The sequence below is a fragment of the Equus przewalskii genome, chromosome 14, assembly GCF_037783145.1.
Source record: "Equus przewalskii isolate Varuska chromosome 14, EquPr2, whole genome shotgun sequence".
In the NCBI taxonomy this organism is placed as follows: Eukaryota; Metazoa; Chordata; class Mammalia; order Perissodactyla; family Equidae; genus Equus; species Equus przewalskii.
The window spans coordinates 39,565,820-39,581,159 of record NC_091844.1 but is presented as its reverse complement, the minus strand read 5'-3'; the positions used below and the strand labels follow the sequence as shown (position 1 = coordinate 39,581,159).

The window sequence follows — 15,340 nt, the reverse complement described above, 5'->3', positions numbered from 1 at the left end:
CTGCTACCATTATCTGAAATACATTTACTTATTTGTTGAATCACCTGTCTGAGCCAATCTCCTGACCCCACCCAGCTGCCCCGCCACCCTCTCCAATGCTGTTCTCCCAATGGGTTGCCATTATCTGCTTCCACTGAGTTATCCCTGGTGCCCTGCTCAGATACTATCCTTACATGGGTCACCATTACGTTCTCACTTGTGAAATCGCTCGAGTATGAAAATAAGTAGCAGAGGACCCTTCTTTTCCAATTACATGAAATTCTAGACTAGGCAAAACTGTAACTATAGTGACAAAAAGCAGATCAGTGGTTGCCCAGGGCTGAGGATGGGGGTAGGGGGATTAACTGAAAAGGGCATGAGGGAACTATGATGGAAATGAAAATTCCATTTTGAGGTGATGGAAATGTTCTCTAACTTGGTTGTATAAATTTGTCAAAACACTTGTACTGTACACTTAAAATGGGTACATTTCATTATATCTCAACAAAACATTTTTTTTAAATATTAAAATTATAGAATTCTAAAGAAACTAGAAAGGATCTTAAAGACGCTCCTGTTTTTTTCAGATAATAAAATTGAGGCCTAGGGAGGCTAAAGTCATTAAACCAACGAGTTGGTTGAAAAGTTAGGACAGACTCAAATTTCCAAACTTCAAGTAGTTCAGTGTCTTTCCACACCCGTCTCTTCTTTTTCAACACGCCAGCATGCCCCACCAGAAAAGTACTCTGCCAAGGGGCTGGCCCCGTGGCCGAGTGGTTAAGTTCGCGCGCTCCGCTGCAGGCGGCCCAGTGTTTCGTTGGTTCGAATCCTGGGCGCGGACATGGCACTGCTCATCAAGCCACGCTGAGGCAGCATCCCACATGCCACAACTAGAAGAACCCACAACGAAGAATACACAACTATGTACCGGGGGGCTTTGGGGAGAAAAAGGAAAAAATAAAAAATCTTTAAAAAAAAAAAAAAAAAGAAAAGTACTCTGCCAAAGATCAGATTTTTTTCCTTTCTTTCATAACACAGTCTAGGATAGAGACTGACAGAGGGAAGCCTTACTTAGAAGAGAAGGTAAACAGTAAGGAGCTCTGAATGTCCTGGGAGAAAAGCATAGCAAGACTTTCTGTGTCTTGATATAAACAAAAAGAAAACAAAAAAACTGCCTTGCTTTCTGGGAAGTGGTCTTCACTGGAGAGAAAGAGAGAAATGGTGTTTCTGGAACTGTGATATGCTGTTATCATGCCAACCCAGCCCCCCTAGGGCTGAGTGTGGTCTGCTGTGGCTGATTGCTAAGAGTGAGCCCTCGGGAGGCCAACTGTGGAACATCCTTAGCAAGCTTAATTTGTCATCTTTCAGAGACTTCTACCTCCCAGCAGGGGTATAGACAAGCAAGAGCATTATCTGCAAGCAGTGGATAAGCATTGCCTTTTAGATTGAGTGGGACCAGTCTCCAAAAGTGATAATGTGAGGTAATGAGAAACTATGGCATTAGCCATGATCAGACTCCAGTTGAGAACAGAACCCACTATAGACTGAGTAAGTTATCCCTTATAGAGTAAGTCATCTGGGTGGTTTATTGGGGAGTGCTCCACAAGTGGGAAATAATGGGCTTCCTGATAAAAGGGCCTTGGAGTATTTAAGAAGTTGTTTGGAAAAAATCAAAGCATTGTGAATATATTTGTATTTGAGTTTGTGGAGTAAGTTATACTACTTTTATTGAAAATGTTAACTCATTCATTCAGCAATATATATTGAGCATGTACTGTGTGCAAGACATTGTGCTAAGAACTGTGGATAGTGGCTACACTCCTAGAGTTAGGCGGTATAGATAAGATGCATCACAGAATAGACTGATATGATGGGGGGAGCTTAGGGTCAGATGGGAATTCAGAGAAGAAACCCATAGTTTACACTTTGGGTGCAGAGAAGAGAGGTCAGGAGAAGACTCTCCAAAGAAATCAACATTTTAGGCTGAGAGCTGAAGCAGGAGTTATCCACGTGAAGGGGATGACAATGTTCCAGGAATGGGGGACAGCACAAATGAAGCCCTGGAGATAAGAGGATATGGCCTTTTCTGGAAAAGGTAAGTGCAATAGTTTAATGTGCCTGAAGTAGAGCAGGGTAGCAGGAAAAGATGTGGGATGAAGCTCTGGGGACATACGCCTTGACCTAAGGATAATGATGAACCACTGAAGGATGCCAAACAGAGCAGTGGCATGATGAAAATTTGTAGAATATTTTCTCTGGTTACAGTGTAAAGAGTGGACTGAAGAGAGATGATTTGCAGGGAGATCATCAGGAGACTGTTGGAATAAGTGAGGATGGAGAGAAATGGATTTGCTTTAGGAGATAAAACCTTTCAGGACTTGACTGGATTTCGGGAATGAGGGAAGAGAGAGAAAAGTACAGGATGATGGACATGTTTGTGACAGATGACACATATGAGTAATTACAACATCATTGTGCATATATGTTGAGAAAAATGCTCAAGGTAACCCTTGCTATCCAAGCTCAGGAACTAGAGATTCAAGTAAATTTTTGGATCATTTCTTTGCTATCCAAACTCCTGCTGTTGGCTAGTTGAAACTCAGGAACAAACAGATTTGAATAACAAGGTTTCTTTAGTTTCCCCACCTAAATCCAGGAACTGAAACTCAGATGGTAGATGTATTTGCAGCATATTTGTTTTCTTTTTTTGTTTTTAAGTCTTTTGTTTTATGCTTTTCCTTGCCATAAGTTTAATATTTTAGGTAAAAAGAAATCCTATATCATGAGATATGAAGTTTATATTTTACTCCGTTGGTATTTAGGAGAGAGAGCTCCTGAGATGTATGGTATTAAATGTATTCATATGACAAAATTAAAGTTTTAAATATGAGCTCTATTTTTCAGTATTTTAGTTTTACAGAGTAGACATGTTAATAACTAAGGAAATATATTTGCTATCAAGTGACCAGTTTGACAAAAATCTACTATCTTTACAAAAACCAACATAATTTTCTTCTGAGGAAGATTAGCGCTGAGCTAACATCCGTGCCCATCTTCCTCTACTTTATATGTGGGACGCCTGCTACAGCATGGCTTGATAAGCCACATGTAGGTCCACACCCGGGATCTGAACCAGTGAACCCTGGCCTGCCAAAGCACAACATGGGAACTTAACCACTGTGTCACTGGGCCCGCCCCAAAAACCAATATAATTTTTAAAATACTCAAAACTGCTCTAAGATTTCAATGAAGAAAACAAAACAAATTTGATTTTAGGAGCAAAGCATTTTTAGAAGAGTTTTTAAATAAAATTTTCTTCCATGTTCACTTCTGGTATAACAAGGACTTTTATTATTTGACTTATCTCAGTATAAAATATGTGAAAATACCCCCAAAATTGACATGATGATTCTCTAGTATTCCAAGATAGTCTTTCAGAGTCAAAGGAGATAATATGTATCAAACATTAATGAGACTAATGAAATGTTAACTCATTCATTCAGCAATATATATTTGTTACTTACATATTTGTGAGATTTGTGAGGGGATTTCAAAATGATGAAAACTGTGATAATATTTATATGGGGCTGGATAATAGGAAGAATTTTAATTGTAATGCTTTCTATCTAGGTAAGAATTCCTTGAGTGGTACATCACTAGAGCTCCCTTCTATAAAGCAAAAACATACATGTTTTTCTACAGACCACCAGACATGTGGAAGTCTGTCTAGGTTATAAATGTAGATTTCAGATAAGCTTATACTTACATACAATGTGTCTGTCTCCTCCTTCTTAACATCTCCTAAACACTCACTTCTCACAAACTGCACCCCTCTCAGCTGATGCTCCACTTCCATTTTTTATTGGGAAAAAAAGGGAAACCATCTCATCTCCTTCCACCACATCTATGATTTACCAACACCTGCAGCCCTCTTCTCCTTTCCTCCTGTATCAAAGCTGACCAGTCACTGTGCTTCTGCCGTGGATCCCTCGGGCTCTCACCTTCGCAAGAACCTCACTCCTCTCTCCTTTATCAGCTCTGTCAGGATGTGCCATCCCAAAATATGCTACTTTGGCATACAGATTATTTTGAGCTGAAGGCATTTGATAAACGGCAGATGTACGAAGGGCTCTCTGACCTGCCCTTTTCTACCTAAAAACAGACCACAGAATTTCCCGGGAGAAAGATGCCTTCCCTGTACCAGGAAGAGAACACGCCTTGGAAAGGCTTTGTGTACCTAGCGTGAAGGCCACTGGTATCCACTTGCTGCTTCTCCTCTCTGACTCCTATTCACTCTTAAAACTCACCTTAATTGCACCTCTGTCCCCAAACCTCCACTGAAAATGCTTTTACAAAGGCCATCAACAATATCCATGTTAAGTCCAAATAAACGTCAACAGTAAGAAGTGATTACAAGCTTCAGGACAAAGATAAAAAGAAATTAAAAGGAAGAAATCTGACCCAAAGTAACTATTAAAGAATTTGCTCTCACCTTTGTGAAACACAACACAACCATTTTATAACCAACATTACTAATAAAGACCAAGACACGGGGTACATTAGCTTAGACACAGGTCTCCTGATCCAACTGGCCCCAAGCAGGAGCAAGATAGTTGGGCAAGGCTGCATTTATACGGCCATGGCTCTGGTCCATTTTCCGAAATAATCCAGCCCCTTGGAGCTTTGATGAAGCATCTCACCAGGTATACACAGCTTCTGAAATGGTGTGAAATGGTCAAATGTTTCTTCAAACATTCGACTCAGCCATCTCCATCACACCCTCCTCTTACCCGGTACTATCCTGACATTTCGACCTATTATTTAGAGAGAGAGATTTAAAATATTAAAGTAATGTTTGGCAAGACATAAAAAATTCACTGGTCCCTCAAGAAACGAGTTTCTTGCACTGTTTCTAGAGTTTTCACAAAGTCTCACAAAACGCAGAAACGTGACTGGTGCAGCATCCTTTCCAGAGTCGGTGGCAGCTTTCTGTAAGGTTTAATCCTCCATCGCATCAACCAAATGGGGAAAGTCAGAGTATCTTTTCAACAGGTAGGGGTTTTTATTTCAGGCTCTTCTGCCTGGGCGCCTTTCTCTCTGGCGCTGCCTATGGAATACTAAAAAATATACAGCATACTATTAAACTCGTGACACGCTTGAAAATCATTTTTAACCAACTTTCTCAACATAAAGCATCGATTTAAAAAGCTGGCTTTAAACACGGTTTAGAGGCGGGCGGGTGATGAATACCCGCCGCTGTAAGGCAGTGGGGGTTATTGTTGTTTGAGGAAGCCACAGGAAGATGCCCTGTCGTGACGCGCTGGAATTCCTTCCTCACACCGAGGTGGTGCCTGGGCTCATTTTCTGACAGCAAAAGGCAAGGCTCGACCCACGGCGCCAGTACTCCGCGGAGTTTCCCGGGCGCTTAGGGGTTTATGAGCATGCGCAACAGATTTTCCGTTGGGAATCAGTTGACGCGCGGGCTGTTTGGAGCATGCGCACACAACTTTTCCGGTAAGAATCAAGTGAGCATTCGCACACAGATGTTCGGCGTCAAGCGTGACTCTTTGGAGCATGCGCTCTCGGTTCCCGGCTCCTGTGGAGGTGGTTGGAGGGTCTCTGTGCGTCTTCCTCGGCCGAATGCAGGCTCGTAGGAGAAAGCCTGGTGTATTAGTTTTTATAACAGGAGTTTTGACGTCTTTTTTTCTCTTGAATCATTTTTTTCAAATACAAGTATATTAAATATTCAATGTAAAATATCTAACCATTTACAATCAGCCACCAGATAGAAAAATAGCCAAAGGACTGGAGAACAAAGAATTCACAGAAAGAGAGTTAGCAATAGACCTTAAACATACGAAAAAATGCTTAGCATCGGTTGTACTAAGAGAAAGCATATTAGAGCTACATTGAGATGCTATTTTTCATTCCTCAGATTGGCAAACATTGAAACGGATACTCTATATAGGAAGACATGGGGAACCAGGCTCTGTCTTACAATGGTGATGGGAGAGCAGAATATCACAACCCTTAGTGGTTATCGAAACCAGAGCTGGGGGCTGGCCGGTGGCACAGTGGTTACATTTGCTGCAATTCCACTGCTGGGGTTTGTGGGTTGGGATCCCTGGCTCAGACCTACACATGCTCATCAAACCATGCTGTGGCAGGCATCCCACATGCCAAATAGAAGACTGGCACCGATGTTAGCTTAGGGCCAATCTTCCTCAAACAAAACAAAAAAAACCCACAGCTGTATTTACACTTTGATGGAACAATTCCACTTTTGGGAATTTTTCCTGTAGATACACTTGCTTATATATGAAATGATGTATGAGGTTGTTGATTGTAATCACAAAAGATTGGAAACTACCCAAGTATTGATCAGAGGACTGATTTTAAAAATGATAGTACATATGCACAATGGAGCATTATGCAGCTGTGAAAAAGAATAAGGAAGTTCCCTGTGTACTGATATGGAAAGATCTCCAGGATATTTTGCTAAGTGAAAAAAGCCCACATGCAGAACAGTGTATAAGGTATGCCTTTTGGGTAGGAAAGGAGAATAAGATTGTATGATCCTTTCTTGTTTCCCCTTAAATTCTGGAAAGATACACAAGAAACTAATAATCATGGTTTCCTGTCAGATGGGAGGAAGGACAGAGATAGGGTGAGAAACTTCTCAATGTATACATTATAATGTATTATTACTTTTTGAACCATGTGAATGTTATTGGTTAAAAACAAAAATAATAAAACTACAGTAACTTTTTAAAAATCTTGGAAATGTGCAATATAAAAAGTGAAAAATCTCCCATAATTTCACCTTCTAAAGGTAACTGCTATTAACAATTAGGTGTGTGTTCTTCCATCATCTTAATTGTCTTAGTCTTGAAAGTATTTTTAAAAATTTAATTATGATTTATGTTATTCACATTCTTCAGAAATATGGATGAAACCTTTTTTTTAAAAAAAAGCAAAAGCTCTTGGTCTGTTATAATTATATTTTTTAATTTATTTGCCATTTATATTTACTAGTTTGGATATCCTCTTGTGTGAAGTAGCCATTCAGGTCTTTTGCCCGTTTTCTATTGGGTTGTCTTTTTCTTATTGATTTATAGGCATTCTTCATACATTCTGAATATATGTCCTTTGTATACAAATAGTCTTTGGCTTGCCTTTTCACTTTAATGTTTTGATGAACAGAATTTCTTGATTTTAATGTGGTTCAGTAATCAATTTTTTTTAATGGGAGGTGCTTTTTCTGCTGTTACACCCATTTATTGAATTCTTAATTTCTATTATTGTGTTTTTCAGTTCTAGAATTTCCATTTATTTCTTTATTATAGCTTTCAGTGCTCTGCCAAAGGTGTCTTGTCTTTTTTCCTTGAACATTAAGAATTACTATTTTAGAATCTATGTCTGATAACTCCATTAGCTGGTTCAGATTGAGATTCAAATTTTTTCAAGGCGGTGGGGTAAGACTACTTCATAGGTGGTGATGTGTAATTCCATTACAGAACACGTTGTGTCTGGTTGTCTATTTTGTGATGTTAGCAGCAATGCCTAGATCCATTTGTGCATGAGGGACTGCAAAATGATAATATTCAAGTTCTAATATAGTTCTCTTTCTGTTTCTTAGAACTCCTTTCTAGAGAGAAATTTCTCATCATTTGGTTACTCTGAGATAGAGATCATATAAGAAAAACAGAAAAATTCTTGATCTTTTTCCCCTTATTTACTAGTTTAAATAACAATTTGGCTCCATATCATCCTCCCAAGGTGAATAATGATTTGTTCCATATTGTTTAACAAATTATTAATATTATCTTTATATTACAGAAATTATTTATTTTATTTATATATTATAATATAATTATGTAATAATATAATAAATATTATGTTATAATATATTATTAATAATAATCTATATATTATTAATAATAATGTTGTTATTAACAAAAAATAATAATTTGTTCCATATTGTTTAAGGACTGACAATACCAAAAAGTTGATGTGGGAAACCTGTCTTGTGGTGTCTTCTAAGGCCTAACTGTGACCTGTCTGTGCCATTCCGTACAGCCAACAGAAAGGAGTGCTGGGGCCGGCCCTGTGGCACAGTGGTTAAGTTCGCACGTTCCACTTCTCAGCGGCCCGGGGTTCGCCAGTTCGGATCCCGGGTGCGGACATGGCACCGCTTGGCACGTCATGCTGTAGTAGGCATCCCACATAGAAAGTAGAGGAAGATGGGCACAGATGTTAGCTCAGGGCCAGTCTTCCTCAGAAAAAAGAGGAGGATTGGCAGTAGTTAGCTCACGGCTAATCTTCCTCAAAAAAAAAAAGAAAGAAAGAAAGAAAGAAAGAAAGGAATGCTATATCCACCAAAAGATATGTATAAAAATGTTCATAGTACTATTCATAATAGCCACAACCTGGAAACAACTCAAATGTTTATCAACAGTGGAATGGAGAAATAGAAGTACCATCATATAATGGAATAATACATATCAAAGGCAGGACCAAGTGGCAGCAATGTGCTCTAGGCCAGCACTACTCTTTGCACCACATACACTCAAATTCAGGCATGGGGATGGGCCGTTTTTTCCTTTTTGTTCAGGTATAATATCCACATAGTAGAGGGCATAAAGTACACTAATCTTAAGTACACAGTTTGATGGATTTTCACATATGTCTAGACCTGTGTAACCATCAGTAGATCAATATAAAATATTCTCATCTCCCAGAAAAATTCTTTATGTGTACATGAGACATGAGAAAATTTGGGCTCTTAAAGTCTCAGGCTAGCAGTAGTGTAGACTACAGAGGGTAAGATGGGCTCCGAGTCTTCACCTGGGAGCCTTGGTTCGAGGAGGCATCCAAAAATTCAGCTGACTCAGCCAGAAGTGGCTCAGACTTTCACATATTCTGTAGAATTGGCCTTGGCCTAAACCCTCCCACAAATTCTCCTTGTGTTTACACACACACACACACACACACACACATACACACATCACAATTCATTCAACATTCATGGAATTCGTAAGTGTTGACTTGGTGGAGTATCCAAATATAAAGAAGCCATGGTCCCTGGCCTTCTGGAGGAGAGCCAGTGTCGCTGCAGCCCAAAGACCCTCAGGGCTCACCTTCTGGCTTTTTTACACAGAGTTGGCAACAGCTGCCATACTCCTTTGTACCCTCCTTTTCTTCTCAGAAAATCCTAGCTCTGTCTTCCTCCTCCTTGTCATGAGCCTCACTTCCTCACCCGAAGTTAGATCGGGGCCAGGGGTCGTCTTTACTCTGATCGTCTTTTTCTGCTCCTGCTTCCTCAGCCATGGCCTCTAAAGCTGCCAGGTTTTTTTGTGTGTGTCCAGCAAGTAGGTCCGGTGATGGGGGATTAGAAGGATATGGGCTGTTCAGCCTGGAGAGAGCACCATTAGGAGGTAAGTGGATTACTGATCTCAAGGCTATAGAGAGAGATTTTATGAGAAGGTGGTGGACTGATTGTTCATTGTCTGTGAAAGAAGTAGTAAGATAAACAGGCTCAGATGAAGAAAGGGTTTGGAGAGTAGGAAGAAAATCCTTGTCCAAAGAGTGGCCAAGGTGGTGCCTTGCGGCCTCCACCCCAGCCCTCTCAGAGGAGAGGACAGACAGACATCAGCTCAGAGGAGAATTTCATGGTTCTCCTGACTCCAGGTGATGGGTGCAGTTGGGCTAGTGCTCTGGTCCCTCTAACTCAGTGGTTCCATGATTCTGTGATGTCACTGAAGAGAGAAGAATGGGGCACTGGGCTTGGCTCCAGCTGCTCCAATTCCTCTCTCCTTTGGATTCTGATAGTTTTTGGGATGAGGGGAGGTGAGCTGAGTGATCACACGTGTCCCAGCTCAGTCTCCCCTCTAGCCATCTCAGCCCCTATCAATTTATGGAGAGAAATTAGCCAGTGTGAGTCAACTCCACCAAAACAAACAGAGCATCTTTTATGAAGCTGAACAAAAGGACAACAATGAAAACAGCCTTTTATTCTTCTGTTTCTAGAAAACTTAAAGAACAAGAGAACTACATTCAAACTGGGCTGGAAAAGAATATTTGGACAATCTGTGATTGTGAGAGTGGACGAGTCTTCTAGCTAACCCTATGAGCTTTGCAACCACAGCAATCACTTTCTACATCCTCCTTATAATTTGCCTCATTTGCATCTGCCTTTTATTGGTGGTTTTTTTATTTAAATGGTATAAATCCAAGCTGATAAATTGGGATCAGATTTCAAGTCACACTAGCAAATGTATCTAGAAATAATATAAAACAATTTAAAATAGAGCAAATAATAATGCTGTAGCTATCTACTTTTTCCATTTCAGGGTTTTAGAAATGCTAATTTTCTGTTTAAAGTTCCATGCCAAGCCTTAAAATCAAGACCATTCTTCCTTTTCTGAACTTTTTGCATGCTCATTTTCAGTGTCCAAAGTACAGATGAAGAAACAGAAAAATATCCTTGTACAGATGCTAATAGAGATGAAGATTGTTTAGCTGCTAATGTGGAGACGGACAATTCAGGAGACAAAGACAAGTAAGTCTGTGTCGTAGAATATGGTAGAAAGCCATTTTTTTGTGTGATAATGATACCAAGATAAATGAATTTTAAAAACCCTGCTGATTGGTTTCCTAGGACTCTCACACCCATGAGGCCTGGCATTCTTGTTCAGAGACAGAGTAAAGAAGTGCTGGCCACACCCTTAGAAAACAGAGGGGATGTGGAGGATGGAGAGGTGGCCAAAATAAAAGAGAAGCAAAAGCCTGAGAATGCTGGAGAAAATGTTCAAGAGGTGATGGGCTTTTCTACTCTCGAGGGGCAGTTTAGAATGCGTTTGATTGAAAGTAGGTAATTTACTTGGCTAGGTGTAATGGGAGGTGGTCTTGGCTAAAACTTAGGTGTGTCTTTGGAAGGAGTACAATGTCCACAGTCATTTAAACCATTCCTCTTAGCTTTTCAGTTCATGTTATTAAACCAATTACATATGCCAAACCTAGATACCTGCTAATTCTTCATTCTTACATTTGTGTTTTTCTTAATACTTCCCCTTCATTTTGCTTTTCTCAGAATCGTAGGATCTTAGAGTTGGAGGAGGCCTTGGAGATCATCTAGAGATCTAGCACTCTTATGTTACAAATGAGAAAATGAGAAGAATTGTTCAAGGTTACTCCTCCATCATGGTTGAGCTCAGGACCAGACCCTGTGTCTCTGCTCTAGTTCCAGGCTCCTTCTACAACAGCACACAGACATTGCCAGGGTCTTCTTGAGCTCCATGTTTGGGGCTCCCTAATAAGACCAATTCACATGCCCTCCCAACACAAGACTCACGCCCAGTCAGAGGCAGAATGATGATTCAAGTGGCTCTTGGGTTTGGCTGCTTCATAGAGAGGATAACACGCCATCAAAATGCTATTTGAATATGTCAGCGTATGCTTTTATAACCACAGAAATATGAAAATGGGACCATGATGGATTATCACTGCTGTCATATATCATTTAGAAATGCTTTTTTCTGTTTCTCACTAACAATGTAAATATAACCTATACTTTTTAAAAAAGGGCTTGTTGCATTCATAAATTGATCATTTATAACGTTTGTCTCATTCTCTTGCAGGATGATGACTTGCAAAAACCACCCATACCAGTCACTGGAACTCCTTCAGTTGTTGATAACCAAAAAAGACCTTTGAAAGGAGTGACATTTTCTAGGGAGGTAATTGTTGTGGACCTTGGGAAGGACCACCCTGTATCTCGAAGCTATACTCGAATGCATAAAGAGAGAAAATGAAGCTCGGAAAAGGCTGAGAGTGAAAGAATGTAACCTTAGACTCACACTGAAATGACTGGGAGTACAAAATCATGTTGAACTAGCAAAATAATGGGGAATTAAGCAAATACACATAGTATTTTATCTTTGTGCAGAAAGAAGTAGGTTACATGCAAATTTCTGTAAGTAAAATACCCAGAACTTGAATATACTTTTTTTTTAATTCAAATCTGAGTTCAAAACATTGATTGTATTAAGTGTCCTTAAAACATTGTCTACTCAAACACTGTTCTAACGTGTGAATAAAATGATTTGTGTTGGTGCAGATGTCTGTTAGGTGAATCATATTCAGGGAGGACTTTGGAAACAGCACGTGCTCTTGATGCTCTGATCACAGACATTCATGACCAAATGACATGACTGCTATCATCATGGAAACTTCCAATAACTAGGACTAGGGTCTCCCACTACATGATTCCTGTTGAACTCAGTCCTGAAATGTTTATTGTACTGACAACTGATTTTTAAGATTGATACAAAAAAAACCCTACCACCACCACCAAAACATCCTGTTACTTTAGGCAAGTCCTGAGATTAATTTTTTGTTTCAGCAGTTTAAAATTTGCTGTCTGTATGTGGAATATGACAGTACAGGCCAGTATAACATCATCCAAACCACTGCAGTAAATGTTTGTGAAATGTGTAAGGGGCTATGAGAGGGACAAAAAGTAGAAAACATAGCATTTGATTTAGGGGCCTAGCACATTGTCATGTATGTGGCATATGCTCGATAAGTATTTATTGAGTGATAGGAGAATAAGTGATAAAATAATTTAGAATGTGTGATTAATGCTAACTGGGAAGTATTGACACCCTTTGATGGGGAGAAGTCCCTGTGGTCTGAGACAATCCCATGGCGAGGAAGAGAAGGGACTTAACCAAATGGAAGGATTGGATACTACAAGCAGAGAGACGAGTGTGTTTCAGATGAGGAAAGGCACAAGCCAACGCGAAGAAGTGAGAAAGTGGGTTGAGTTTAGTGGACACCAGTCAGCTGGAGCTGCACGTTGGTGCTGCGGAGAGTTGAGAGGTTAACAGTGAAGTGTAGTGAGGAGTCAGAGTAAGGTCGCTTAGGCTCCCAGGCTAGAGATAGAGGGTGGAGAAGGGATTAAAGCAGTGTGGGCTCTGGGGTCTACAAAAATATTCAATCAGACCCCTTGAGTTCTCTGCAAGCACTTAAAAATTTTGGTCTTTTAACTGATGATAATATTTTAAAAATTTGAAATTGTGGTAAAATACACATAATGTAAAATTTACCATCTTAACCAATTTTTTCCCTTTTTAAAAATTGAGATAGCATTGGTTTATAACATTGTGTAGGTTTCAAGTGTACAATAGTATGTGCACAGTTAGTAGTGTTAAGTACGTTTACATTGCACAACCATCACCACATCCATCCACAGAACTCTCGTCATCTTGCAAACCTGTAACTCTGTACCCATTAAACACTAACTCCTCATCCCCCGACTCCCTCACCCCAGCCCCTGGCAACCACCAGTCTGCTTTCTGTATCTATGAATTTGACTACTCACGTAGGTGGAATCAGTGTTTGTCCTTTTATGACTGCCTTATTTCACTAAGCACAATGTCCTCAGGTTTATCCATGTGTCAAGAATTTCTTTCCCTTTTAAGCCTAAATGATAATCCATTTCTATGTATATACTGCATTTTCTTTATCCATTCATCTGTTGATAGACGTTTGGGTTGCTGCTTACGTTTTTTTCTATTGTGAATAATGCTGCTATGAGTATTTAAAATTTTAATCTAAGAAATAGATAAAATTTTATCTAGATGACCATTTATAGCTGTGTATTCCCATATAATGTCATGGTTTCATCGCCCTTATCTGCATCTGTATTTATGAAACCAAGTTCCTTTGTCACAAGCTGATGAGAATAGAGTGGAAGAGGAGTTCATAGGTAAATGATGCATCTATGTCAAAGCGAAGGCCAATTTCCTGGTGACTGACTATACTAATCAAGGTCTTGTAAAAGTCCCAAGAAGAAAATGGTGGGAAAGTTGGCCATCAGTGCCCATGATAGTACAGGCACATGGGTTTCCAGAAGGCCATCAGTGCAACAACTATGGGGTGAGCAATAGAACAGTCAATAGAACATCATCTGGGACTATATGCTAATTTGAGTTTTATTAGTTTTACGCTTTTGTTTGTATTTGATTTGTAAACTTGTTTTGGTTTTAGAGTGGAATGAGAGCTCTAAGGATAAGAAGTTGATATCCAGTTTTATGTTTCTACATATTTTTAACACTATATATAATAAACAATTTAAGGCTATAGTGGTGGCGGGAGGGTCCATGAGAACTTTCCTCGAGGGTTAGGTCATCGAAGAGCAGCACCAGAAGATAAATGGAGAAGGATATACTGACAATTCAGACTTGAAGGACGAGGATCTGGAATAGGGAGGTGGCAGAACACAGAATATGAAGAAAGTAAGGAACGTCATTTTCTGGTTAGATGTGGCAGGAAGAAGAGGAGGATGCAAAGATGACTCCTGAGTGTGGATACCTGAGAGACCGTCATAAATAGGAAAGTCCAGAGCAGTGACTAATTTGAGGGAAAAGGTTAGCTGGGTTTTAGTTTTGTTGAATTTGAGGTGTTTGCCAGAAATTCAACTGAAGATAAACAGAGCAATATAGCTGTCGGGCTCCATTTCCATCTCCTAAGTTATGGAGTCAGTGAAAAGTTGAGCACTTCTTTCTCAATGCCCATTGGTGCCTCTCTCCCAGAAATAGAATCAATCTTGCCACTTTGCCTCTTTAATTAGCTGTTGACCCAGGGACTTTCTTCAAATGACCTCCCTAAGCAGGACACATTGCCCAAAAGCCAAAAGGGAAAAGTTGATAAATTGGACTATTTTTTAAAAACTTCTGTTAAGCAAAAAATAACCAAGTTAAAATACCAACAACAAACTGAGAAGGCCTCTTTTTAAAGAACATTTTATACCGAAATAATTTCAAATTTACAGAAAAGTTGCGAGAAAAGTACAAAACTGTGTGCCTTCACTCAGATTCCCCAAACAGTTTACCACATTTTTATTATTGTTTTCTCTCTCCATATCTAAGTATTCATGTTTTTTGGGTTTTGTGGGGTTTTTTGTTGGTGAGGAAGATTGACCCTGAGCTAACATCTATGCCAATCTTCCTCTATTTTGTATGTGGGGTGCTGCCACAGCATGGCTTGATGAGAGATGCATAAGTCGGCACCCAAGTCTGAACCTGTGAACCCCAGGTTCCCGAAGCGGGGCGCACAAACTTAACCACTATTCCACCGGGCCAGCCCCTGTATTCATGTTTTTTAAGCATTTGAGAGTAAGCAAACATGCTCTATCATTCACCCTTAGTACTTTGGCACATATTTCCTGAAAACAGGGACATTCTTTCACACAACCACAGGTCCACTATCAATTAACATCCATATGATATTCCCATCTAGTCCACAGACCTTGTTCAAAATTTGCCAGTTGTCCCAATTATATTCTTTATGGGTCCAG

The 15,340-nt window shown here is 39.8% G+C and overlaps 1 protein-coding gene across 4 annotated transcripts; it reads left to right on the top strand.

The window, feature by feature from the left end:
* The first annotated feature begins 1,390 nt into the window (after nucleotides 1–1,390).
* Nucleotides 1,391–12,098, top strand: C14H2orf74 (chromosome 14 C2orf74 homolog). Of its 4 annotated transcripts, none has more exons than XM_070572619.1 (5): nucleotides 1,391–1,527; nucleotides 1,962–2,074; nucleotides 10,430–10,540; nucleotides 10,640–10,796; nucleotides 11,619–12,098. In XM_070572619.1, exons 2-5 carry the CDS (start codon nucleotides 2,016–2,018, stop codon nucleotides 11,790–11,792), a joined length of 501 nt encoding a protein of 166 aa, XP_070428720.1. In that variant the 5' UTR covers nucleotides 1,391–1,527; nucleotides 1,962–2,015; the 3' UTR covers nucleotides 11,793–12,098. The 4 variants fall into 4 exon arrangements, with proteins under 4 accessions (XP_070428720.1, XP_070428721.1, XP_008533481.1 ...); XM_008535259.2 differs by lacking the exons at nucleotides 1,391–1,527; nucleotides 1,962–2,074 and adding exons at nucleotides 9,734–9,915; nucleotides 10,009–10,202; XM_070572620.1 differs by lacking the exon at nucleotides 1,391–1,527 and having other exon boundaries at nucleotides 1,936–2,074.
* Nucleotides 12,099–15,340: the final 3,242 nt, after the last annotated feature.